The 27,975-nt window shown below is 31.0% G+C and overlaps 1 protein-coding gene across 3 annotated transcripts; it reads right to left on the reverse strand.

Moving 5' to 3' along the window:
- Positions 1-27,939, reverse strand: LOC124431551 (arfGAP with SH3 domain, ANK repeat and PH domain-containing protein). 3 transcript variants are annotated; one of them, XM_046979602.1, is made up of 17 exons: positions 26,642-27,939; positions 17,103-17,175; positions 12,256-12,401; positions 11,501-11,755; positions 11,228-11,313; positions 10,971-11,127; positions 10,608-10,872; positions 10,197-10,424; positions 9,865-10,087; positions 9,560-9,740; positions 9,178-9,453; positions 8,914-9,033; positions 8,525-8,735; positions 8,150-8,266; positions 7,651-7,817; positions 6,242-6,310; positions 1-4,659 (listed from the first exon to the last, which is right to left on the reverse strand). In XM_046979602.1, exons 1-17 carry the CDS (start codon positions 26,765-26,767, stop codon positions 4,444-4,446), a joined length of 2,916 nt encoding a protein of 971 aa, XP_046835558.1. In that variant the 5' UTR covers positions 26,768-27,939; the 3' UTR covers positions 1-4,443. The 3 variants fall into 3 exon arrangements, with proteins under 3 accessions (XP_046835558.1, XP_046835556.1, XP_046835557.1); XM_046979600.1 differs by having other exon boundaries at positions 7,985-8,266; XM_046979601.1 differs by lacking the exon at positions 6,242-6,310 and having other exon boundaries at positions 7,985-8,266.
- Between the last annotated feature and the right edge of the window lie 36 nt (positions 27,940-27,975).

The following is a 27,975-nucleotide window of genomic DNA, read 5'->3' on the forward strand; positions in this document are numbered from 1 at the left end:
TACTGCAGCTTTCTAAATAGCGTTTATTTTTTTCTTCCATTTGAATCCGCGCGCGACTTAAAGAGACATTGTGCACAATTTCAATGGTAAAGAAGTATACAAGTGGGATATCGATATATTGTCGTCTTTCGTGTGAATTGTTCTTTCCTCTTATATATATATATATATATATATATATATATATATATATATATATATTTTGGCCAAATATCTGCAGATCGGTGATGCTTAATTACATATTACTCGTTGAATATATTTTGATATTTTATTGATTTGATTTCACGACTTCAAGAATATATCGAAATCGTACGATGTGTAACAGGTTTTTCTTTTTTTTTTCTTCTTTTTTTTTCTTTAATTTTAAAACTATGCTTATTATTTCTCTCCCTTTATTACCGATCTATCTTTACAAATTTACCTTCATGAATATTCTATTATATATAGTTATCTACTTTATCGACAGAGAAAGTGTATCGTCGATTATCATCGGTCGATAAGTTACCAACAAACGGTATAACATAGTCATATGATCATTTTTTCTCTTTTAAAACTGCTTTCAATCACGTGATTCTTTTTTCTTAATAATTTAAAAGAAAAATGATTATAGTGATTCTCGTTACATCCCTACTGCAAATATTCGACGTCATTTGATACTAATGCATACGAAATCTTTCGGTATATCAGTAAATATGTTTTATATGACGATCGAATAAAAGTCTTCTCTTTTTCAGAGAACCATACGTTAAAGTTTTGATACGTCATACACATGTTTGAAACATATCAATAAGTAACTATTATTATCGCGGTATTCGTGTATTTTTATTATTATTTTTCTTTCCCGTATCTAATACGCATACGAATTACAATGAAAGTCTTATTTCATAATGTCGTACGAAATAATTCGAAAAATCCTTCACTCCCTACATTCTTTTCTCCTCTCTTCTTCTGTTTTATTCTTTCTTTTTCTCTCTTTTTCTCTTTCTCTCCCTCTTCTTTTTTTCTTCTTCTTCCATCTTTTATTCCTTATGCATCATCGATATTTTTCGCGATTTAAAAGGCGCTACAAAATAATAATAAATACTTATCGTCTAAGAATCCATGTGTTCGTGTAAATATTTTCTATATGAGCGTGTTTTCGAAATGCCAAAGATGAGAAATGAGTCTCTCTCCAATTGCCATAATTAACAGACATCGTATCTGTATACTTAATACTATTATAATAATTAAGTGGATTTTTTCATTTTATATATATATATATATATCATAAATTATAAACATCGATTATTCCTTTCTCTCACATTCTTTCACATTTTCTCTCCCTTTACATCTCTCTCTCTCTCTCTCTCACACACACACACACACACACACACACACACACACACACAAAGAACATTCATACATTTCTCCATCATTCTCTATACGTACATATATACACAAAAATATGCGTGCTACACATTAATCCCTTAATTAAAAGGTTTTCCCGACAAGCTAGCAATGGCATGTTACGTACGTGAATTTTTATTGTGTCACGTACACAAAATATGCGACGTAAAAATCCAAAATGCCAAAAGACAACGTAACCGTCAATAATAGTGAAAGCCAAATTTTATTTTATTTTATTTTATTTTATTTTTTTTTCTTTTTTATTATTATTTTATTTTTCTTAATTTTCATTTTCATTTTCATTTTTATTTTTATATGCGTTCAATGTATTTACGTTATAAATTAAATACGCTAATAAGAGACATAAAAAAAGGAATACAATTCAAACGATATCGAACAAGAAGAAACGTATAAAAAAGGCGCGACATTTGAATTTCCGCATCGACCTTTAGAAATGTTTTTTCTTCTTTTTTGTTTCGTTTTTTTTTTTTTTCTTACAAGATTCTCACACCGTTTTTAAACTTTTTTCCATGGTTTCTCTTTGGTTATGTATTTATTCACATGTATATAGAATACTATAAATTCGAATTTTCAACATACGTCGTCATCCTTCCTACGCCGTGCGACGTAACCTTAAAATAAGCTAAAACGAGAAAATCGATTTTGAATTCTTCGTCTTCGATTTTCCAAAGTTAATCTCGTGAAAATCGATGTCAAAGAATTTGTTAATATTATCTCGTAAGATTTCTAACCAATATATCTTTCTCTCTCTATATATAATATTTCTATATGTATGTGTATGTATGTGTATATATATATATACACACTCACACACATATCATTATTCAGAGCTCTTTTTTTACTAGCACATAATATGGCATTAAAAAAATTTACACGTACTCGTAACACGTCATCTTTAAGTCAATTGTATATGTGTATCTGTTAGTTGTATGTGCGTGTATGTGTGTGTGTATGTGTGTGTGTGTGTATATATAATATATATTAATACAATACTCGTAATATCCATGCAATATTTTAATTTATCGATTTTATACTTAAACAGGATGGAGTTTTTATAATAGTAGACCTATTATTTTCATTTTTTTTATATATACTTACGTGTGTACCTACATACGCACGCATATATATATATATATATATATATATATATATATATATATGTATGTATATATATATGTATACATCTGTAGAATTTCAGTAATAATCCGTTACCCTTTCATTTTCTTTACCCCTTTTGTGCCATTTCACAGGAGCACATTTATGGCATTTAATGTATCTTCTTCCTTTTTTCTTTTTTTTTTTTTTTTTCATTGGCAGTATGGGACAAATATCTTTCTATATATGCATACCTGTACGTATGTGTGTGTGTGTGTGTGTGTGTGTGTGTGTGTGTATGCCAGATTAAGAATACATACACTGTTATTGTTGTAATGTTATTGTTGGTATAGTATATACGTAACATCGAGAAATATAACCTCACTTTTTACATACATCGTTTATGCATATTCGGTTTTCTTCGTGACATCACGACAATAACAATAACCTCGTTTAATTTCTTTACACACATCGTTCGTGTAAATTCTATTTTCTTCGTTACGTCACGAAGATGACGGTAACCTCATTTTTTTCTTATTTGTACAACTCACTCGTCCAAATTCAATTTTCTTCGTGACGTCGCGATGACAATGATAACCTAACTTTCATATTTACGCACACACGTCGTTCGTGCTGATTCGGTTTTCTTCGTGACGTCACGATGGACAACGGTACATACGTCATAAATATGATTTTTGTTCATACGAAAAAGATCGAAATAGTTAGATTTTTTTTTCTTTCTGCGTTATTTTGTTCGCCATTTTGTTTTTTTTTTTCTTATCTCACGATCATTTAAGTTGGACTGAACTATCGTAATCTCCCTTTCACTCTTCATGATGATTAAATGAATATAATATGTTCATATACGTATTCGCTTTTATAATGTTATGTATGTAAGTTCGTGCGTGTTGTGTGTCATGTGTGTTCGTATGTGTATGTGTCCGCGTGTATATGTGTGTATTCTAACGATTTACAATGAAATATACGATATCACATTTTGGTAACGGCTTAGAACCAAGCAACTATCCGTTTTCAGCGGATTCGTTTATTAAGCACATCGAAATATCTTTCTCGTGTATTAAATACCCCGATAGGTTACTTCGATTTTTGATTTCTTTTCTTTTCTTCTTTTACTTTCTTCTCTCTTTCTTCTCTCTCTCTCTCTCTCTCTCTCTCTCTCTCTCTCTCATTTTTCTTTTCCTTTTTCTTTTTTTTTTTTTATCGAACATCTTTACTGTTCGAATACTCGATCAATATTCAGTCAATTAAAATTGTTTCGAGTAATCACGATCCATTCGCACATCCCTTTATTAAATTCGCATAATCCCTTGGATATTTAAAAGAAGAAACATTTCAACATTTTTCCCGCCAATTTTTTCAAAACACTTTCATTTTCTCTTTTCATTTCCTTTTGTCTTTTTTCTTTTTGTTTCTTTCTTTTTCTCTCATTTTTAATAAAAAAAAAGTTGATTCGTGATTGTCATTCGAAACATTGAATGGTTAACACTCATAATTTTGCACGAAACAAAACGAAACGAAATGAAGTGAAGCGAAACGAAACGAAAATAAAATAAAGAAAAAAAAAGAAAAGAGATAAAAACAAAACAAAAAATAAGGAACAATTCCCGTTCAACTTCAAAGAAATTAAAAAAACTAAACATGGTCTCCCTAAGAGCCAGCTTAAGATTATTTAACTTGTTTTTCTTTGCACGTTAACCTTCAAAAAAAAAAAAAAAAAAAAAGAAAAGAAAAAAAAATAAAATAAAATAAAACAAAAAAATATTTTTAATAAATTAAAGATTTCACGTTCTCCAACGTCGATCCCCTTCGTCTCTCCTTCTAATCCTTCTGCTTTCTCAGCCAATTTCTTCTTCCAAGGCTGGCGATGCTTACCGAACTTGCCGTACTCGAGACACTTGCCAACGAGTTTAGGCTTACCGAATGTTAATCTTGCAGCATATGAACGAAGCTTATCGGGAACATCCCTCTCCTTTCAGGTGCTCTTTCCAATGCACCTTCCATCCAATTGTCGTCGTCGGTTTGTTCGTTCGTTACGATTATAACCTCACCCTCACGGAATGATAACTCGTCCTCGTTATCAGCCTCACAATCGTATAGCGCTCGACATCGTCGAAAACCGTTCAAGGTCGATGACGTTGGCTATGGTAGGAGGAAGTGATGGAAAAGAGAAAAGACAAGAAAAAAATGGATACTCTCTTGATAAAGAAGTAGTCACACGTCGAGAAAACTTTTGGATTATGTTATTTGGGACATTCTCTTTTTTTTTTTTTTCTTTTCTTTTCTTTTATTTTTTTTTCTTTTCTCTTGAGAAGTAATTTGTGGTTACTTTGTTATTAGTGTTTGAAAAAGTAAATGAAAGACGAATAGAATTAAAAAAAAAAAAAAAAAAAAGAAAAAAAAATTGAAATTAGAAGAAATCAGCGATGGCTTTTTGTTTTTGAAGAGAAAAAAAAAAAGAAAAAAAGAGAGTTTAAAATCAATTTTTAAGGTTAGATGAGATTGAATATTTAGCGGAAAAAAAATGAATGAAATTGTTCTTTGTCTAATTGCTGATTACATATGTATCAGAAGCCAGGCTCGATTAATTTTCACAAACAGCACAGATTGACAGCGAGCCCATCGAAGGCAGCAACGTGAAAAATACTTCTCATAGAATAAATTAAAGAAATTGGAAATTCTAGAGGATGCTTTTTTTTATATGATTTTAAATCTTTTAAAATTAGGATCTAAAATTTCCAATTTGTTCTTTCTTTCTTTCTTTCTTTTTTTTTTTTTATTTTTTTTTTTTTTTATTTATTTTTCAAGACTTCATACCATGCTAGTTAACTGTAATTTGTCTTTAGGCTTTTTAACGACTCGATTGTTTCTTCTATCGGTTGAAAAGATAATGTCGATTTTGGCGATAAGTTGAGGTTATGTGTGAGAGAGTGCAATCGGGTGCTACTGCCAAGGTCAACAAAGAAAATGAAAAAAATATAAAAAAAAGTAAAAAAAAAAATATATATATATATATAAAAGGAACAATGAATTCGAAAAGATTCCTCATGCAAGATTAGAAAATTAAATTATATTCTGACTACGAAAAATGTCCTGTTAAATAATTCTAATTTCTCAAGAATGAATCTAATTTTTTTATGATTACTTGCAGGAATGCTATCGATAGCACACGCATAAAAGCGAACTCAAATTATGTGATTTTATTTATTATTATCTTTTTTTTTCTTTCTTTCTTTCTATCTTTCAATTTTTTTTTTGTTTTTTTTGTTTGTTTTTTTTTTTTGTTTTTTTCCAATGCAACGTGTTAAAAAGTCTCCTCAAAAGATCGAAGGACTGTTCTTCGAGCAAGATTATTATTGATTGTGCTTTTAGCTGAAAACTTTTTAATACGAATATAAAGATAATAACGAGAGAATTATTTCAAAAGCTACCATGTTATATATTTTACGGATGGAGATACGAGCAGCACGAACTGATCATGCAAAACGTTACCACACTTGAAATAATACTTTAGATAGTATTATTTGTCATAAGAAATAATGTCAGAAGATAAATAATCTATAATTTTATATTCTATCCCTTGAATATCGTACTGCGTGATAATATGAACGATGTAAACGTATAACGATTAAAATAAAAATGATCAAATATCTATTTGAAGTACTAGAAAATGGAAAAGTTTTTCAAGTGTAGCACGTTGTAACGTCGTACGACAATTGTTTACCAGATTTAGATTTGAGAGCAAAGATGAAGGCTCCTCGGCGTAGCTCTCTAGCCTGGATCGGTCCCTTCGCTGTGCCAACAATGGTTAATGACAAACCATAAAGCATTGACTTCGAAATGCATGCACTGCCTATGTATCCACTTTTCAAAAAGTGATTTCTATTTTTATGTATGTATCATTGACTTTTTTTTTTTTTACATAAACCAAATGGATATACGAGAGAGATTTTTTTTACAAATGGCCTAAACATCATCAATAGTTTTATTCCACGTTAATGATATTGGTATTATTGACCGTAAAAAAAAAAAAAAAAAAAAAAAAAAAAGAAAAAATAAATAAATAAATAAAATAAAAAAAAAGAAGTAAATGAATCGTTGCTGTTGTTTTGTTATTGGTAAAAACAAACAAGCAGATCGCATGATAAATCAATGCGTGTATTGTAATTATAGAACGTGATAAGTGAAGCTAAAAATATATACTTGCAAATGACTAATTTACTTAATTTATTTTCTTAAATTGTGTTTTGATATAAAAAGCCAGCATATTAGAGATTTATGCGGGCGGGTAACGTGCGAGCATTATGATGATTGAATACAAAAAAAAAAAAAAAAAAAAAAAAAAAAAAAGAAAAAAAAAATTAAAAAAAATTAAAAAAAAAAAGATAAAAAAAGATAATATATATCAAAGCAGAGAGAAACTCTTCAATACGACAACAACAATGTAGTATTTTTTTTTATATTATGATAATGAAAGAGAGATTTGTGACTGTGAATAATGACATGACATTTATAGTATGGTGTGTGACATATATATACATATATATATATATATATATATATATATATATATATGTATCAAGCATGTTGTTCAATTCGATGGAAGGTAATAAATTAATGAAAAATCGTGTTATTGATGAGAGATAAACAATGGACATCCTTTGTTAGTCAATTGTTAAATTTTCTACCATTTTTTGTTAATACGATCGTACACGTACGGATAGGAGGTGTACACAGCTTATTATAACGATTAATAAGTTGTGAAGAGTAATATTTATGTATGTGAAATGAGATGAGTGGAAAAAAAAAAAGAATAAAAACAAGGTAAGTATACGTATATATCTACGGAGAAGTGCTTTCACGAAAATTATTCATTCATCGAAATACGTCGTATAAAAAGAAACAATATTTAAAAAAGAAAAAAAAAAAAAAAAAAAAATTGTTCACATTCTCATGTGTCTCTTAACTCTCGCTATTTTTCCCAAAGACAAAAATATTTATACACATTTTCTTTTTCTTTTCTTTTCTTTTTTCGTTGTTCTTTCCTTTCTTTCTTTACCGTGTAATTATAACAGAACAATTTTTATCGTTTACCATAGAGACTCCTTTACTTTTGAAATAAGTAAAGCTCACCTTTCGTGGAGGAGGAACAGGATTGCCAAGGCCATGATCCGAACACATGGAACTTAGAGACTCGCTACTACGACCATTACTCAATCTGGAAGTGCTAACACTGGACGGTGCAGGTGGTGGTGGATTACGTGGTCTTTGTAGCGTAGAACTATTGGTCTTGTCCATTCCTATATAAAACATTGAAACGTATAAATAAATGGAACGAAAAAAGAAGAAGAAAAAGAAAAAGAAGAAGAAGAAGGAGACTATAGAAAAATTATAGGAGAAAAGTTTCGATTTCACCTATAGAGCTTTACATGGAGAAAATCGTAAAGCGAGTTTAACCTAAACATACCATGCCCTGTAGAAGAGTCTCCACTGGGTGATCTTTTATGGTGTTGATTGTTAAGTGTGTTTAAAGTATGCGATAGTGTGTGTAAGGTGTGTCCAGCTAAGATTGGCTCACTCGTCGTCCGGCTATGTGTGGATGTTGCTAATGACGCTGACGAAGGTAGTGTACCATAATGAGAAGATGGAATGCCACTTGAGCTTCCTGATGGTGGGGGAGGCGGTGCAACACGTTTCTTCAATGATCCATGGATATTTATTGAAATATCTGGTGTCATCGGTGTGGGTACTGTTTACAAAAATAAAAATAAAAAAAAAAAAAAAGAAAAAAAAATGTATTTCATTAGCTTCGTTGCAGCAACAATATATCGTATTGTATTATTCATTAATCATTATTACCATATTGATATTTATAATTATTGCTTACTAATGTTATCCGATTAAATATTGCTCGATTATTATTCATCATTTGTTATATAAAAAGAGGACGGGGGTGGATGGGGGGTGAGTAAGAAGAAAAAACAAAAATTAAACAATAACAACCTACCAGCAACAGGTTTTCTCGTTTGTGGTGGAGGAGGCGGTGGCATTTGTTGTCTGTTGGTAGAGGAACTTGGCGAGGAACCACTTTGTAGACTATCACAAGTACTGCTACGACTACGTAATGTCACCGGTGAATCACCAGAACCTGTGCCTCCACCACCAGCATACGAAGGTGGTCTGCTACGTGACTTTTTCTCAGGCGTTAGACAGCCATTCTAAATATAGAAGAAAAAAAAAAAAATAATAATAATAATAATAATAATAATAAACATATTCATCTTATTAAATCTTAACGATTTGATCTACCATCATCTAACATATGTATGTATTGTATATATTTTATATTACGAAATTGTAGCAGATATTGCTAAATAATAATATGTATTTAATCACCCTATCTTCAATGATCGTTTCGTCATCGGAAAAGTCCGTTGAACCTTCATCATGAGATAGATTCCAATCGATGTTAACGTTATCGAATAATGTCTTCTGTCTTTGTAAAGCATGACTAAGCTAAAACATGATGGAAAAAAAGAAATCACTTTACTGGTACACTCTTGGGGACGAGAGAGAGGGCAGAGAGGGCGGGGAATTTATGCTTTCTATTATGCGTATCAACAAAAATCTCTCATAAAGAAAAAAAAAATATATACTTACTAATTCTTTACAAGTATGATGTCCCATTTCCTGAGCAATGTCCAACGGAGTTTTATCCTGTTTATTTCTGTAACTTGGGTCGGCACCAGCTCGTAAAAGTAATTTCATAGCTTCCGATCTATCGTGCCTCGCTGAAAGATGTAACGCCGTTTCACCGTCAACCGTTGTCCTATCAATACCACCAGTTGGCATATTTTGTATAAGAAAATCAACAATTTGTAGACTGTTGCCCATCTCTCGTAAGATTGCCAAATGTAAAGCAGTCTCACCTATATCCTGTGATGAAGTAACAAAAACTATCAATAAAAAAAATAATAATAATAATATATATATATATATGTATGAGAAAAAGGAAAAGAAAAATGTAAAGTTGATATCTCACAGAGGTGGGCAAAGGTGCTGCTAGATCGACGTTCTCAGCATAAACTTGTAAGAGTTGTTGCAGATCACGATTATTAACTGCATGTTCTAAATCTGATAAGAGATCTCGTTCATCCGCACAAGTATTCATGACGTATTTTTTATCAACGTACTTGGCTCTTATAAATTCGTACCGTTCTTCCCTGTTGATTCCAAATATAATGATATATATATATATATATATATATATATATATATATATATATATATATATATATGTATATGTATATATATATTAAAAAAACAAATAAAAATTTGTATTCTTACATCGTTGACGTAGGCGTTGGTTTAAGATTATGATGTAATGTAGCTTCCATCACTTCATTAAATGCTTGATTAGTCATATGCCGTGCTAATAATAATTGGGCGGTTCCCACATTGTCTAAAGTTAAAGACTGTATCCTTGATATATGCACCCCTAAATCTCGATGAATACCACTACATTCTATACATACGATTATACCAAAATTTGTAGATAACCAGGTAGCATCTGTTAATAATTTATAACTAAACAGTTAAATCCGTTTAATAATATCAATTATATATTTTTATTTGTATATTATACCAAATGAAATTATTTATATTGCATAGCTTTTTACCGTTTTGAGAGGAACAGTCACAACATTGTTCGTTTCCAGGTAATCGCATAACGCATCGTATAACTGCCTGTTGTAATTCGACTAAACTAGGATTTCCTTGGCCAGCTTCAGCTTTCCCACTAGCATCGAATGCACGTAGCAAAGCTCTTTCTTTACAATTTACCAATACCGACATCCAAGCACGTTGATCTGCTTCATCTTCCGCTTGAAAATGGTACGTACGATTATCTATGAAATTAAATATATTATATTTCAATATTATCTAAACGATATTATTTATAATAAAATTATAGTTAAGATAAAAATTAAAATACAAAGATTTTAGGATATTTTCTTGAATTTTCTCTAAATGTTTCCTTTAAAAATATTATATATAGATGTATATATAAAATATAGATAATTCTAACTCACAACTTATAAGATCAAAGCCTCTTTTATCATCCGGTACCAGCTTTATTTGGCACGTAAGTAGATTCACTCTTGTAGGTGGTTTATTCTCATCCGCATGACAGATATCCAAATAACCTTCGGCTTGTACGGCACATCTTCTTTTTTGCCAAACCCTCCTCATCTTTCCTTCACTTTTTTTCAACAAATGTCCAGAACGTGTTACACCATGCTGTTTATCACCTTGAAGTTGGTGCAAGGAATATCCTGCGCTTGCATTTACATTTAGCTATATAATAGAACAATTCCAATGATATTAGCCAATATAAAATAAATATTTATCATAATTTACATAATAGTCCAACTTTATTATTAAAATTTTATTACCTCTTTATCACAACCTGAACTCCTAAGTAAACTCCTTAACTCTGTCAAACGTCTTCGTTCTTCATCCTGAGTTTGTCGAATCTTTTGCAGCTTAATACTCAGATCGGCCACATAAGAACCAAAATGTTCTATGGTCTTTAGGCCATCTTGAAAATAGCTAAGGACCAAAGAGATAAACTAATAAATTCAGTACGTTAATTATTAGGTTAATATATCTATATTAATACGATGATGATATAAAATTATAATGAACTTACTTGGTCTGAGCATGATAATATTCGACTAGATGCTGCAACAGTTCGATACCTTTCTTTGTCTTGATTTCATTCACCTTTATGAGATACTAAAAATATAAAAAAGAGAGGGAAAAAAATAATTATTTAAAAAAAAGAAGGAAAAATAAAAGAAAAGAAAAAAAAAAGAAAAATAAATAAATAACATAGAAACCTTGAAGTATAGCTCGTGATATGCATTTATTGCATCATATTACTCTGTCCTACGCTAACAGATTAATCAATTCTCCTTCTCACCTCGCACATTTGCAATTGAAATAATCGCCTCTCCTTCTCCATTTCATCGGCAATCTCGGCTGGTGTAACCTCCGTACGAATAAGGCCGGCCTCCTTGGCATGTTGCTTTTTCTCCTTCTCGATTTTCGCATACTTTGCCTCGTAGTCCTTCCACGCCTTTTCGAATGGTCTTTTGAGATCGCCCTTCACACCTCTCAAATCTCCTTTCAGTACCGAATCCAACGGAAACATTACGATGTTATTGATGTTTTGCATCTGCAAAATCAGTTTCTTGGTAAGAGCATCTTTTTTATCACCTTTTATTCTTTTAAAAGTACTTGATAATGATATGTTTATTTAAAAATCAATTGGCAATTAATAAAAAAAAAAAAAAGAGAAAAAAATATATAACAATCTTTTTATATATAATGAAAGCTTTAAAAATGAAATATTTATGAAAAAAGTGAACAGAATAAAAATTTTAATTTCCCGCCAAACGTACGATAAAAACCCGGTCGGTAAAACATTTTTCTTCTTTATCATAAGAAACAATTTATTATATGATGCGTGTATATTATATATATATATATATATAAAACACATATAATTAGCATTATATTGTATATATAGATATAACTGTGTTGAACGAAATAAAGTTTTTTCGTGGTGACTTTAATCGATCATATTAAATACAAAATTGAGAAGTAAAAGAAAATTATAATGGCAACTTGTATACATTTTAAAAAGTTTGATTACTCTATAAATAAATAATATACCAGAGTCTTCATAAGGGCGCTCAATTCCTTGGTGACCACTGCGAATTTAAGGAATGCTGCTCCTATGTCGGGCTCTTGTTCCTTAAGGGCAGCATCGCCGAGTCTTTCAAGGGCTCTCCCGAGATAAACTTCGTTATCGACGTGGGCTTAAAAAGAAAAAAAAAAAAAAAATAAATAAATCAATAAACAAAATAATAAAAAGTTAAATAAAGAAAACGAAATTTTTAATTTAATATTGAAACTTATTAATACATAAATATTAAACAAATATTCTTGTTTGCAGATACATACTACTAGTTTTATTTATTTATTTATTTTTTTTTTTTTAATTTTTGAGAAAAAAGAAAAACAAACAAAGGAAAAATTGAATATAAGTAATAATTTATTAAATTAAATTAATTAGGTATTAATACAAATTTATATATATATATATATATATATATATATATATATTTAGTAAATATTTAGGTTAGTAAATATTAGGTTTTTCAAATTTTCCCATTATACATAAATACATATATATATATATATATATATATATATATATATATATATTCTATCGCTTTTATCTCTATATGTGTAAAATAAGAAAATAGACAAAAACTTTCTGGCTCTTTTGAGAAGACAAATTTATACATATATATTATATATACACACACAACATAACATGTATATAATATATATATATATGTGGTATCCTTCGCCTACAAGCAAAATCGATTTCATGCTTTCTCCCCCAAGTCGTCGTCTACATGTTCTTTGTTTCTGTCTATCTCTCTCTCTCTCACTCTCTCTCTCTCTCTCTCGCTGACAGAAGGGAACGTTTCCGTTTCGAAGTTTCGATTGTATCGGGAAACTCGACGGCTCGACGAGCAGAAAGCATTGTTTCCTCTGAGAGAGAGAGAGAGAGAGAGAGAGAGAGAGAGAGAGAGAGAGAGAGAGACAGAGAGTGAGAGACAGAGAGTGAGAGAGAGAGAGAGAGAGACATATGGACATGGTACTCGATCTTTACGTATGGATCATATTGGAGCGACATTTCCTGCGTATTCGAGAGGATACGATGAGACGAACAAGTCCATAGAACAGAAAAAGCTAGATAAATCAGAGGGGGGAAAAAAGAGAGAAGAAAAAAAAACGAAATTGGAAATATCGTTCGAAGAAATATGATTTTTAAAACTTGACTATTTTTGACTTTTTTTTTTTTCCTTATTTATTTATTTACATCTTTTTACTAAGTTTGTTTTAAATAAAAGAAAACACATTTCTTTTTCTAGGTTATATTGTTTTACAGAATACGTAATTTACTTTAATTCTTGTTTGTTGAAATATGAATAAAATTGAACAAATTATACAAAGCTCTAACTTACTTATAAATTAATTATTCATAAATTAATTATACACAGAACCAATCCCCCCTACTCCTTCCTTCCTCCCACTCTCTCTCTCTCTCTCTCTTTAATAAATCGATTGATATCATTCTTGAACAATTTAAAAAAGTGCGCGTAACCGTTAATATTACCTTCAAAAAGGGAACGCAAAGTCTTTTTTTTTATTCTTCAGTATTCCATACAAAAATTGCTTATAAATGTCGTGTCTAAGTTTAGCATAATAACTCTTGCAGTTATACATACACACAGGCGCGCGCGCGCTATATCGCACATATGTATATATACCCCCCTCATCATAAACTATATACATTTGTTTTAAAAGGTACAATGGCAAAGAAAAAAAAGAGGAAAATAAGAAAAAAAAACAGAGAGAGAGAGAGAGAAAGAGAGAGAGAAAGAGAGAGAGAGAATGAATTATTCGTGAAGCATGTGAGATGTTAGTCCTGAAAAAAAAGAAGAAGAAAAAAAGAAAAGAATCGGTAAAAAGGGACGACTAATTGTAAGTACAGGAACGTTTTTGCGACGAGGAAGAATGACGTAAGAGCATCATCAAGCTGAGACATCGTAAAGAGTGAAAATTAGCGTGCTTGTTTAAAGGCTAGGGGGGAAGGGGGGAAGGAGGGGGAGAGGGAGAGAGAGAGAGGAAGGAAGGAAGAGTGGGATTGGCTGTGAAAAGAAGCAACAAAATTGAGTTGCCGAGCATATCCTATTTCTTTCCACATTTGCTTTTGAAATTTATGCGGAAAGTGAGTTTAACGACGCCCATTTATTGTGATCTCTTTCTCTTTGAGAAAATTAATACGAAGTTTTAAAAGTGACGTAGATCACAAAGATATTTAGAATGACAGGGAAAAAAAAATAACTTAATGAAAACAAGAAAAAAAGAAACGAAACTCAAAAAAAAAGGGGGAAAAAAAGAAAGAAGAAAATGACGATGAGACGAAAAGAAAAAAGAAAGAAAAAATAAAAATAATAATAATAATAAAAAAAAAAAAAGAATTTTATGAGCATAAAAAAAAAATTATCATTCATAATTAATGAATCTTATCGAGCGTTTTTCACGCTAGATCGCGTGGAATAAATTTTTACGGGAGAACGAAGCGGAAAAAAAGATGAGAGAAGTAGGAAGGACGATGAGGAAGTGAATATACTCTCTCGAATGAGCGAGAAATATAAGGTGGGGGTGAGTGAGAGACGGGTGGGGGGGAAGAAGGTAAGGGCGCCAGAGAAATCGATCTGTCTGTCCTCTAGCGTTAATATGAAGAGAAGAAGCCATGAGGACAATCCCCATAGAAGGGAAACTTACCGATAAGGTTTCCGCTCTGTAAGCTTCATATATACAAATATGTACATATATATGTTTATTATGTGCGTGCGTGTGTGGTGTGTATATATATATATATATATATATATATAAAGCAAAATTATTCAACAAAAATACGAGAAAGGAGAAAACAAAAGAAAGAGAGAACATAAAAAAAAAAATAAAAATTAAAAATAGAAATAAATAAAGAAAAAGGCTTTTTGTGAATGTACAATGAAAATCGTATAAATTTAAAAATAGAAAATTTGCCGGAGGAATGAAACGTTTTCTCTCGAGAATTGATAAAAAAGAAATGAAGAAAAAACGAATTGAGGTTATATCCGTGAAAAATATTATCTTTGTGAAATGCGTAAGGGGAGACATAATTTTAGCCAATATAAAATCTCTTATCTAAATTTAGATTAAAAATTTATATATAAATATATTACAATGTATTTATATATAACTTTCAAAAGGTTAAGTTTTTATAAAACTTAATATTATAATATATAATACTATAATATATATATATATATACTTTTACTACACTATTAATATTATTATTAATATCAATCTAATATTATAATACTAATAATAATATAAAAAATCTAACATTATAATATTAGATCAAAACAACAAAATAAAAAAAAATTATATCTATAGACAAATATAATATAATTATCCAGTAAATATTTTTAGATTAGATTTTTAATGATACAATATATATTAATATATAAAATACATTAATAATTTGGCGAGGTCTCAAAAATCTAACGTTACACTTAACCTAACCTACTATTTACTCCATAATTATAATGATCACATATAAAATTATATATATATATATATATATATATATATATATATATATATATGTATATATATATTTACACAACAAGGTAAATGTTCTCAAATCGTTTTCAAATAAAAAGTAGACGAGGACATACCTGTAATGGTGTTACAAGAGTGAGGAAGCGAGAGAGAGAGAGAGAGAGGGAGAGAGAGAGAGAGAGAGAGGGAGATAGAATAACGATTTTCGACCCTTTTATAGTCTCTACTTCGTGTCCAAGAGACGCGAAAGCTCTTGCTCTCGAGTGCTTGAATTGCTTAAGTAGCTATTAAAACACTTAATACCGATATTTAAGTAACATTTAAATATCCTACATAATCAAACGTACTTTACGTTAGTTTTCGATCGATTTGATTAAAAGCATAAACGGAAGTGATATCTTCTCTTTAGAAATATATATATATATGCATATATACATACATACATACATATATACACATACAAATAAACACAAAATTATCGTAAAACACGATTAGCTGAATATATATACCATTCGATATGTTCGATTCTTTTTCGAGCTTTAATCTGCGTCATTGTGACAAATATGTTCAGATGGGATAAGCCGTCACAATTTATATGTCATCTTTCATACATATATACATCCCACGCGCACTCCATGTTTTATTTCAACGAATGAGTGCCTCCTTTGATCTATATATATTTGTATTTATATAGTATACATAATAAAACGCATGGTTCGTTTATACAGATTCAACTTCCGTATAAGATTCTTATGTGTGCATGTGCATGCGCGTGCGCGTGTGCGTGTGTATATATTGTGTACATATATGTACATATAATACGATATATCGATTTTCAGTACCACCGCGGAACATGGTGACACACTAAAAGTCTACCACACCCCGTGTAGTGTGCCTTACCCAACCAACAACGTTCCAAGCTCGACTTACTTTGAATAGCAAATATTGCCGGAGTTACGTAGGGCATCGGTGAATAAATTTAAAAAAAAAAGCGATCGAAGCGCCTTACTGTCATTCATAGAAATTAATAAGCGGAGCGCGATATTCGAAATGAATAAATTCAATTTTACGTTTTTATTTGGGGTTTTTTATACGTTTTTATAGTTTTCTTTTCTTTTTATTTATTTATTTATTTATTTAATTGATTAGAATTTTTTTTAAGATCGAAAATTTTCCGTATTCTAAAAAACAATCGTATCGCTTTATTACCGTCGTTCATAGAAATTAATGAACGAAGGAAGATGTTTGAGAATAATAAATTGAGTTAGCGCTTTTATTTGAATTATTTGAATTATTTGAATTATTTTTAAGACTGTAATCCTTACCGTTTCCAGAATTGTGAATTGCCTTGATAGCCTTCTTTAGTTTGGTAAGACCGTCTCTGTCGAAGTCCAGAGTCTGTAACATAATCGTCAAACTTGTTAAGATAACGCTATAAACGATTTATCACTGATTCATTCTCCTTTCCCTCTACTCCTCGTTTTACGATAACTGTATTAAAACTTTTAATTTAAAGTGTATATTAAGAAAAATTTATTGGGAAATTTCTTATTATCTTTTGATTAAAATAAATAAATATTTTCTTATTTTAAAAGAAAATGAAAACAAAGAAAGAGAAAAAGTAAAAGAATAAATCTTATTATGTTTACATTATCGATCGAAAATGAGAGATTTAGTTTTTACACATATTTTAAATACAATTAACTTGATAATTGCCAAGTAAATTTTTACCATGACGATATAAAATGTCATTTATTTTATTAAAGAACACAAACACATACACACAAACAAACAAACAAAGACACTATTTCGATATTAGTCAGTTTTCTTTTAAAATTACAATTTTTATTTGCATGTGTTATAAAGTCCATAAGGAAAAAACACTTACGCTACGAGTTTTGAACCAAAACATTCCAAAATTTCTTTATCCACAAAGTACAATTCACCAAACATCACGACCAATACTTTATCGTAATCTTTCAACTATGGTAACTTTTATTTTTATAAAATTCAATATTTCATCCTGCCCTTTCACTTTTTCCCCTCTCCCTCTCCCTCTCTCTCTCTCTCTCTCTCTCTCTCTCTCTCTCTCTCTCTCTCTCTTGATAAACAAGAAGAAGAAGAAGAAGAAGAAGAAGAGGAAGGTGTTAAACGAGGGTGCGTTACCCCTGAAAGAGAGATGATCGATCCTCCCTTCTTGTACCATAAAGTTTTTCAAGCAGAACAAGAAAATAAGAGTTCACGTCTAGTGAGCGTGTATCATCTTACTGAAAAAATATTAACCTGAACGATCGATGCTGCTGTAATGCATATATACTTGTCTCTTGCGTATCGTGAAATCTCTCTCTCTCTCTCTCTCTCTCTCTCTCTCTCTCTCTCTCTCTCTCTCTCTCTCTCTCTCTCTCTCTCTCTCTCTCTCTCTCTCTCTCCTTGGGAGGACCAAAGAAGAAACACCAGGAATAGATCTTGTCTCGTTTAAGAATAACTCAGCCTAAGAGCGAATTCTCATAAGACGGTTTGTGATGTTGTAAGAGCCAATTCTAAAATAGGAAAGTGGGTGACATAAAGACAATCAGGGTCAAGAGTAAGTCGACCAAAGGAATGAAAGAGTAAGAGGGGTGGTATTATAGAAGTTTAAACTTTGATATTCGACATCTGGAAACTTTTGTTTGACATCGTTTTTATCAATGTAATTATGAATGAGAAAGTAAGAAATTTAAGTATGTATATATGCATGTACATAAGCGCGTTTATGATAAGATTTAATATAATCCTTTTATAGTAGCATCATTGCAAACAACAATTTTACCTACCAAGGTTTCCTAACCTATAATTTTTATTATTTAATATATATGTAAATTTCTTTTTTTTTTTTCTTTTTTTAAGTTCGACTTGTTTCTTTCATCAATCGGAGAGAAAACATTGTTTATCTTTTTATTTTTTATTTTATTTTATTTTACTTGATTTTTCAATTGCAAATTAAAACGATACGATTATTAAAGGATTATTATATATTAGTATCATATAATTATAATGCACTATAAAGTATAGTATAAATAAAAAGAAAGCGATTTATATTAAAAGAATATTAATGACTTATAAAATTAAAAATATAAAATTAATGGCTTATAATATTAAAAGTTTTTCGTAGTTTTTTTTTTTAAGTAAAAGTTAAAATGATATTATTATTATATTTATACTTCAGTATAATTTTTTTTTAGAGCATAGTAATAATAATAATAATAATAAAGTATAATTATGGTTGTATAAATTAAAATTATTCGTTTGTTATTATTTATTTCTTGTTGTCAACGAACAAAAATTAGGTTATAGTATAATTAACCTACTATTTCGAAGTTTGTTAAAATCCTCGACAAATTTTCTCTCTCTACTTCGTCGTATGTGTCAATATGTGTTTGTATTTTACAGAGGACTTCGAAAGCTGTGTCATGTCGACTTCTCCACGGCTAGGTTATTAGGTTAAATTCGTTCCAAGTAAACTTGGGAACGTGACTATATTCATGTTACTTAATCACCTTTTCGCATCACCCGCGTAATTCAAATTGGCTTACATTAGTAGTATATTATTCAAAATCACGAAACAAGAGAAAATTTTAATAATACAATTTTTTTCTTGTTTTCTCTTTTTTTTCCAAATTGATTTCTATTATATTGTTGAAATCAATAATAAAACCCGCGATATTCAAATTAGTTCGATAGTTTATTCTAAAAAAAAAAAAGGAAAGAAAAAAAGAAAATGAAAAAAAGAAAAAAGAAAAAGAAAAAAATGAAAATAAAATATTGTCGAAAAAAAGAAAAGAGAAAGAGAGAGAGAGAGAAAGGACGATTTTTCGTGAAATTGGTTTTTTTTTATCTCATGATATAATATTAATAATAAAAAGGATATAAAAAAGACAAAAAGAAATTTCTTAGATTTCTTCCCATCTTCAAATCATATTACTCGAATCAATAATTATATTGCCGAAAGAAAGTATTTCATGCTTGAACAAGATTTAATGGAGAAAAAAAGAGAGAGAGAGAGAGAGAGAGAGAGAGAGAGAGAGAGAGAGAAAACAAAGAATTCCACGAACAAGGGAATGCTCGTCGGTCGATCTGTTCTTTTTTCTTTTTTCACCCTTTTTTTTCTTTACTCGTATTTATTCGTGGAATAGAATTTTTTTTTTCGAGTTTCTCTCTCTCTCTTTCTCTCTTTCTTTCTCTTTTTCTCTCTCTGTCTCTCTCTCCTCTGGCTGGCGCGAGTCAGAAAATTGTGAAAAGCGTGCAATAGGAAAGGTGCATAGTTCTTTGTGGTCTCGTAACAACGCCAGTGCACTAGTGCAGCATCAACAACGATGCCAACCAGCTGCTCCGTTGCTACTGGGCTTTAGAAGAATGCCCATAGACGGTCGGCTTTCCTTGCAGGCATCGTTTCAAGACGCCAAAGAGCTTTCGTAACGTTCAATTATCTCTTTTTACGGAGCTGACTATGTCGGTCGAAAAGAGGAAGAATTCCAAGAAGAAAAGAAGATAATTTAACTCGCGAGTTGTTTCAAGAGAGATGCTTAAACGTATGTATGCATGTATGCATGTATGCATGTATAATATGTATGTATATATGTAAATGTAACACAACACTTCTAAGATCATTAACATATTTCTTCATCGATAATAAATAATAGAAAATGGAATACAAATTTTACATATTAATGTATAATAATAAATAATACCATAAAGAAGAACGTATTAAATAAAATTTGCGATTTAATTTTCATGAAACCAATGAAATTTCAATGCGGAATGTAATACATATCATTTGATATACATCCGATCCACTTCGATTGATCGTCCGAAGTTGATTGAAAGAGTTCCCAATCGAATAAATTTGACACCAACTGGAAGCCATAAACGTTGGAAAAAGATCGCGTGTCCGGGAACTAGTATATACCTATACCTGTATATATATATATACATATATATATATATATATATGTATATATATAATATATAATACTATAAATATATATATATAATACTATATGCGTGTATATTTATATATGTATATAGTACATTAAGAAATCGAATCCGAAGTTAGTATTGGTGATCCACTTGAACGAGATCCTCCTACGAACGTTCACACTACACCATCGAACGTTTACCTTGCTCTCGAGGGAACAAAAATTGCTTATTAACACGTTGTATGTCTCGTGCTCCACCGATGGCCCACATCGAAAGGACTTATCGTTCTAGGCTGTTGTAAATATCTTATATAAAATTAAACGCGATCATAAAATGCTTCATAATATTATCAAGCGATACCATAATTGTCATGTGTAATGGAATTTTCATGCCGTTGCCGATCGATGGTTCAATGCAGCTTGCCTGAACGGAAAATCACCACATCAAAATATCACGGCATCCCCGACGTGTTTTTAATTATACGTTTACGACGAAGTGACTTTAGATTTTACGATTTCTTTCTTTTTTTTTTTTTTTTGTTGTTAAATACAGTGTTCTTGAGAAATTTTTAACTTCGAAGTCTGTCATTATGTTTTCAATGGCCGACGATAATTTTGTTACGTTAAATATATTTTAATTAGAGTTATTTGAAGTATTTATGTATATCAGAGAGAAGATAAACTTTGATAAATTAATTATTTTGTTACAAAATGACCGACCAACAATTCTGTTAACCTATTTTTCAAATGAACAATTACTCAATAAATATCAAAAGATATATATATATATATGTACCTAGAATAATAACATATAAAAATATATTAAGAACCGAAAGAAGCCATTTTGTTTCAATATGGTCGACGATAATTTTACCCTATCAAATAAAATTGTTCGATGAATAAAACAAAGAAAATGATAAATAAATAATTAAATAAATATAAAAATATATATATATATATATTTCAATAGTAATGTAAATTTTTTCAACTTCCACATGTTTCTCTATAAGAAAAGTATACAGTGAAAAATGGAGATACTTCTTCAATAGAAGAAGACTGATTAAATAAATAATAATCAACCGTTTGCAGTTCGACGCGTTGGATCAAAAGTCAACGTTATCAAGCGTTCGAACGAAGCGACAAAAAGAACACACATTACGAGCTGCAAACTCTGCTGCAACATAAAACAGCGAGAGTGAAACACTTCATGGTACACCGACACTCGTGGTGAACAATCGAGCTAACGCGAGAAAAAGAAAAAAAAAAAAGAAGAAGAAAAGAAAGAAGAACATAAATAGAAGGAAAAGCGAAAGTGTTGCGACATTCGTCGAGAATTATACGGCCTAATGCTGTCGTGGTTTTCTTCGGCCGGCAGTCTTTTTTTAAACAGCGACGACGACATATTCGAGCGATTTTTTTCCCTTATCTTTTTTTTCTATCCCTTTCATCGTCGGATCATTCTCATTCCCACTATTCCCTTTTAAATATGACGTGGATTTTTCTAAGCCTCGACTTTACTTCTCATTGGTAAAAATATTGAATTTATATATATATATGTATATATATCTTTTTTTAATCTTTTTTTCCCCTTAAAAATGTTTAAACGTGAATATGATATGTATAGATCGAAAGAACTAGATTCTACATAAAAAAGAAAAAAAAATTATATTTATACAAATTTGAGATATCACGAGAGCTACGAATTTTCTATTGAAAACAAATAGGACGTATACGATTACAAGTATTATATATACATAAGAGTATATATATATATATATATATATAAGTTGTATAAGAAATGTAAAAAAAAAAAAAATCAATAATTCCAGAGGGAGTAAACGCGTTCTATCGTTTGATGATCAAACGATAAGAAATTCCTTGAGTTCAGGAAACACCATAGTAGATATGCGTACATATGTAAAAACGTTGGAAAGATTCAAGATAAAAGATGGCGGCAGGTATGTATATTTGCAGCATATACTTCTCTTTGATTGGTCGAAAGAATCTTTTATGTACTATATACATATATATATATATATGAATATATGATATGTTCCTCTGAATATACATGTATATGTACATATACATGCATACATACATATATGTATACATACACACACACAAAGCTAGCTATGCAATGAAATAAAATAAAAGAGAAACGAAGAAACTGTGATGTCGTCTCATCGAGTATGGCTTCTATTTAACGAGTGCATTGCAAACATTAAGAACGATGAAGAAAAATAAGATTGACTAGAGTTCGAATAAACGATTCAATATCGTATAGAAGAATGTTGACGCATCTCAATTGTGATTTTCTCAACAAAGGTTTCTCTTATTTTTCACGGTTATCCTTGTATCATCAATTATACGTAAGAAAACGACGACGACGCGATATATTTTTCTAACTTTTCTTATTTGTCAGCGAATCAGAAGCACGTATATACGAACGACGGTTACGTGATCCGGCTTTTTTTTTTTTTTTTTTTTTTTTTTTTTTTTTTTTCGTAATAATAGTTTAGCTTATCTCTCAAATTTCGTCTTACAATAGTTCGAATTTCTATACCGAAATCATATTTCTAAGAAAGGAGATTTTGATCGGTCTATGGAAAGATAAAAAATTTGAAATAATTTAATTATGGTCGTTTCTTTCAAATTTTTTGTTTTTGTTTTTGTTTTTTTTTTCCTAAATAATCTCCGATTATGTAATTTGAATTCCCGCGTATTTTTATTTCAAAAGTTTATAGTATATCACTTTCGTTAGATTAAAACGAAATCGACGGTTGATTTCTTGACTCTGATAATCGTATACGCACACAAGCACAAACGTACCACATATACACAATCATCGGTTAGCTATCATAACGCTGTAATGTACAAACGTATATGTACATATAATGTATGTACATAGATACAACGATGACTAGTTTCGCAGGAAGTCACAGTCTATTTATTAGTTTACGACTCGACATGCTAGAGCGTTGAGGAGATCCTATGTATATTCCGTTGAAGATACGAAGATTAAAATATTAATAAGCGTACCTATGTAGAATGTCAACGACGTGTGAAGATGTCATCATCGGCTTCGAATGTTAAGTAGATAAAAGCTGATCAGTGCCAACCAATAAGACGATTTTATCTATCTAACCAATCAAAAGAGTTCGTAATTAATCTATAGGATTATTCGAAAGTAAAAATCAGTACCTGTCATAAATAATAAAAAAGAAAGCGAAATAAATAAAAACAATATGGACGATATAACATTTCATTCCATTAGAATTACATAGAAAAATATCATCGATCTATGTATAATGAGGGTTAAAACTTATTAGTGTAAACCAATAAGACGGCTTTATATATCTAACCAATCAAAGAAGTTTGTAATTGATCAATAGGATTACGCGAATGTAAAATCACTAATCTTCAAAAGTATATATAAAAAAGATAAATAAAAAAGAAATGATTTAAATGAAATTGTGATGAAAAATGGATGATAAAAGTGATTAAAAAGAAGCCGATCAGCATCGACTAAATATTGAACTAAAATATTAAACGAATTCGTAACGAACTAATAGGATTATCAGGAAGTAAAATTAAAACTCTTCGTAAAAAAAAATAAAAAAAAAAAAATAAAAAAAAAAAAATAAAAAAAATAAAAAAAAAAATAGATATAAAAATAATTTATAAAACGTTTTCTACATCCTTAGAAACAAGAAAAGAACATTGATACACCCATAATGAAGGTTATGTTAATTTGGTTACAACTTCGTAGCCAACCAACACGAGGATGATCAATAAAAAAACTCAATACTCTTCGTAATAAAAGAATTCGATACTACTTCGTAAAAACTACCAACACAAAAAAAAAAGAAGAAAAAAAAAAGATAATTGGACATTTTCTACGCCATAAAAAAAAACCATATAACATGATAACAAAAATTATAATAATATTCCAATCGAATAAATTAAATCACTCGTACTTTGTTATGTGTGTATACATACATACATCATACATACATACATACGTAAATACATACATACATACGTACATACATACATACATACATACATACATACATACATACATACGTACATACACATATATATATATATTCGTACATATATATATATATATACCTGAAATGTATGTGGTTATACACATTATAATCAATTATAATGCACATAATAAATGCATTGAATGTATTAGGAAAAAGAAAAAAACAGAAAGGAACAAAGGAAAACAAATAAATAAAAGCAGGTAGAAACCGGAAAACGCATTATTTCCTTGTATCGTGTGTTTGACAAAAGAGACAGAAAAAAAAAAAAAAACAGCAATGCCGGTCGAGGGCGCGCACAAGGATGGCGGTAGCGGCGGTGCGCAAGGATACGAGCACGATCTCGATGAGAGCCGAATCCAACGTGGAGATGGCCGAATAGTCCCGAAAGGTGGCTGCATCTTCCGTATGCATCTGCGAAACGCCCACGCGCTGCGAGCACGCATGCGGCAACGCCAATCACCTACCTTCTCTCTCTCTCTCTCTCTCTCTCTCTCTCTCTCTCTCTCTCTCTCTCTCTCTCTCTCTGTCTTTCTCACTCTTCCACTTGGATAATCTGTCTCTCTCGTTCTTACAACGTCGCACCATTACAAATAGAAATAAAGAAGCAGTGCGGGCGCCAAAGTCGATAGGAAGGAAGAAGAGAAGGAGAGAGAAAGAGAGAGAGAGCAAATGTTGTCATAAAAAAGATGAAAGAATGTGCCCGTGTTGTGTGTATATATATGTGCGTATAAAGAAAGAGAGAGATAGGGAATAAATATATACAGCGAAAGTTGTTAAGAGATTTAAATCCCGGCGGACGAGTTATCGAATTCTCTTTCGAAAGAAAGAGAGAGAGTGAGAGAGAGAGAGAGAGAGAGAAAAAGAGAGAGAGAGAGAGGTGAAGTTTTACCAATATTCTCTCTCTCTTTTTCTCTGTATTCGTACATAATAGAAAAAAAAAATATATATATACATATATATATATATATATATATATATACTTGAAATAAAAGATCGACCTTTCTCTATCCTATGTTTAACTGTGATTCGCAATGCACGTTTGAAGAATACGTAATAAGTCGTATTCTAGTAGCAGCGCGCGAAATTCTAATATTTCTAATGTTTACCGCGTATAACATATGCCGGCCCTCCTCCATCCCCTTCCCTTCCTGCGAGATATGTTCAGGAGCCCAGAAGATACTATTACATTATTCCGTTTTGGTTTTGATGCATCAAGAATTATTGCGGATTACGTTTCTAATCGTATTACCGTGTATAGTATCGTTTAAATCTAATAAATATATAAGTACGTAATATAGAATGTCACGAAGATTTCATCGATTTCTTTGATATATAAATATATAAATATATAAATATATATATATATATATATAAATTAAGGCGATTTTAACAAGATTTATGATATTTATAAATGCTAAATGTCGGTAATCAATAAATAAAAAAAAAATAAATAAATAAAAGTAAGGTTAGAATAAAAATTGTATTAGCATGTATGAGATACATACATACATTACACATACATACATACATACATACATACATATATGCAGAGAAAGGAAAGGTCGAAAGATTTTAAGAAACGAGCAGGTAGAGAAAAGAAGCGAAAAAGAAAATAAAAGTAAAAAAAGGATTAATAACGGCCGAAGGAAAATAAAAATGAACGACAAAACAATAAAGACAAGAAGAGGAAAAACAAAGGAAAGAAAGAAGGGGCAGGGGGGAGGGGAAGAGAACATCGCCAAAAAGAAAAAAAGAAAAAAAGAAAAGGAATAACCAACAAAAAAAAAAAAAGGAAAGAAAAAGACAGGAAGAGAAAGAGAAAGAGAGAGAAATATAAAGAAAAGGTTGTCTTACCTCTTCGAGGGATGTGATGGTCTGCCTGCATTGTGGCATTCGAGAAACGAAGGTCGACGTAGTGGGCGAGTTATAATCCTCCCTCGTTTCCTCGACGAACTCGCTCACCGCGATTAGGCCCGGCATTTTTTCTTTTCTCCTCTTCTTATTGTTATTGTTATTGTTATTGTTGATTCTTTCTCTTATATTCTATCTTTCTTAAGCCTTAACGGAGATGACATACACATGAGAACACTTTTTTTTGAACGGGACAACGGGAGAACTGTCACCGCACAACCACTACCATCAACCAACTACGACGATCGAAACGACGTTTACTAAAGCACAAGAGTACCGATAGATTTCTTCTTCGTGCCTTCTCTAGCACCGTATGTCTCGTTTCTCGCGCACACACACCCGTCACCGATATATCCCTCTCTCTCTCTCTCTCTCTCTCTCTCTCTCTCTCTCTCTCTTTCTATCTCCAATAATCTCTCTCGTAGCTCGCGTTACCTCTCTCTCTCTCTCTTTCTCTCTCTCTCTCTATATATATATCTTTCTTTCACTTTACAGTCTTTCTCTCTCGCAGGCGCACCATAAATTCCAACGACGTTGGCACTGTCACCTTTTCCTTCCAATCTTTTTCTATTTCTCCTTTTTCTTCTTCTTCTTCTTCTTTTTAATTACCACCACCGTTTCCGTGATTACGGTTAGAAAACATTGACGATTACAACGACGACGAATGATGATAAACGTTCTGACGGTGTGTCGACGTTGGCGATAGAGGAGGGACAAATCCCGCAAGAGAGAGAAAGAGAAGGATGCAAAATACGATATAATATATATGCTCGTGTATACTACTATACTCTCTATCTATATCTCTCTCTTTCTCTATCATATATATATATATATATGTGTGTGTGTGTGTGTGTATGTATTTTTGAACGTAGTGCCAAGTTTCTCTCTTTCTCTCTCTCTCTCTCTCCTTTTCTTTATTTCGTTTCCTTCTGAAGCCTTCAAGAGACTCGCCCGTAGGCTGCTCTCGGACAACAATTATCTACCCGACGACATCTTCCCGCTGTCGAACTTCCTACGACGATAAATGACGGGAGAATACATATCTCTCGTCTTTCCTTCTCCTGCCTTTCTTTCTTTTTGACAACAACAGAACGTAATCCCAACGCGCGTATATTAGGTACGCGCGAACGCGACTGCTCTGTTCGGCAATCGTTAACGTTCTTACGGACACTTTGCCGAAGCTTCGCTTCGTACGCCACCGTGCCAATACGAGGCGCTTACGACGACGAACGAAGTTTCACTGAGGCGGCACCATCGATGATATTATTTCGTCATTG

The sequence above is a fragment of the Vespa crabro genome, chromosome 21, assembly GCF_910589235.1.
Source record: "Vespa crabro chromosome 21, iyVesCrab1.2, whole genome shotgun sequence".
Classification (NCBI taxonomy): Eukaryota; Metazoa; Arthropoda; class Insecta; order Hymenoptera; family Vespidae; genus Vespa; species Vespa crabro.

Excerpts from the sequence above, each read along its gene's own strand:
- LOC124431551 (XM_046979600.1), bottom strand. The coding sequence starts at position 26,767 with ATGCCGGGCCTAATCGCGGTGAGCGAGTTCGTCGAGGAAACGAGGGAG. Across the intron at positions 10,425-10,607 it reads AGGCTTTGATCTTATAAGTT|ATAATCGTACGTACCATTTT; the intron begins GTGAGTTAGAAT and ends TTAATTTCATAG. Across the intron at positions 9,454-9,559 it reads CAGCACCTTTGCCCACCTCT|GATATAGGTGAGACTGCTTT; the intron begins GTGAGATATCAA and ends ACTTCATCACAG.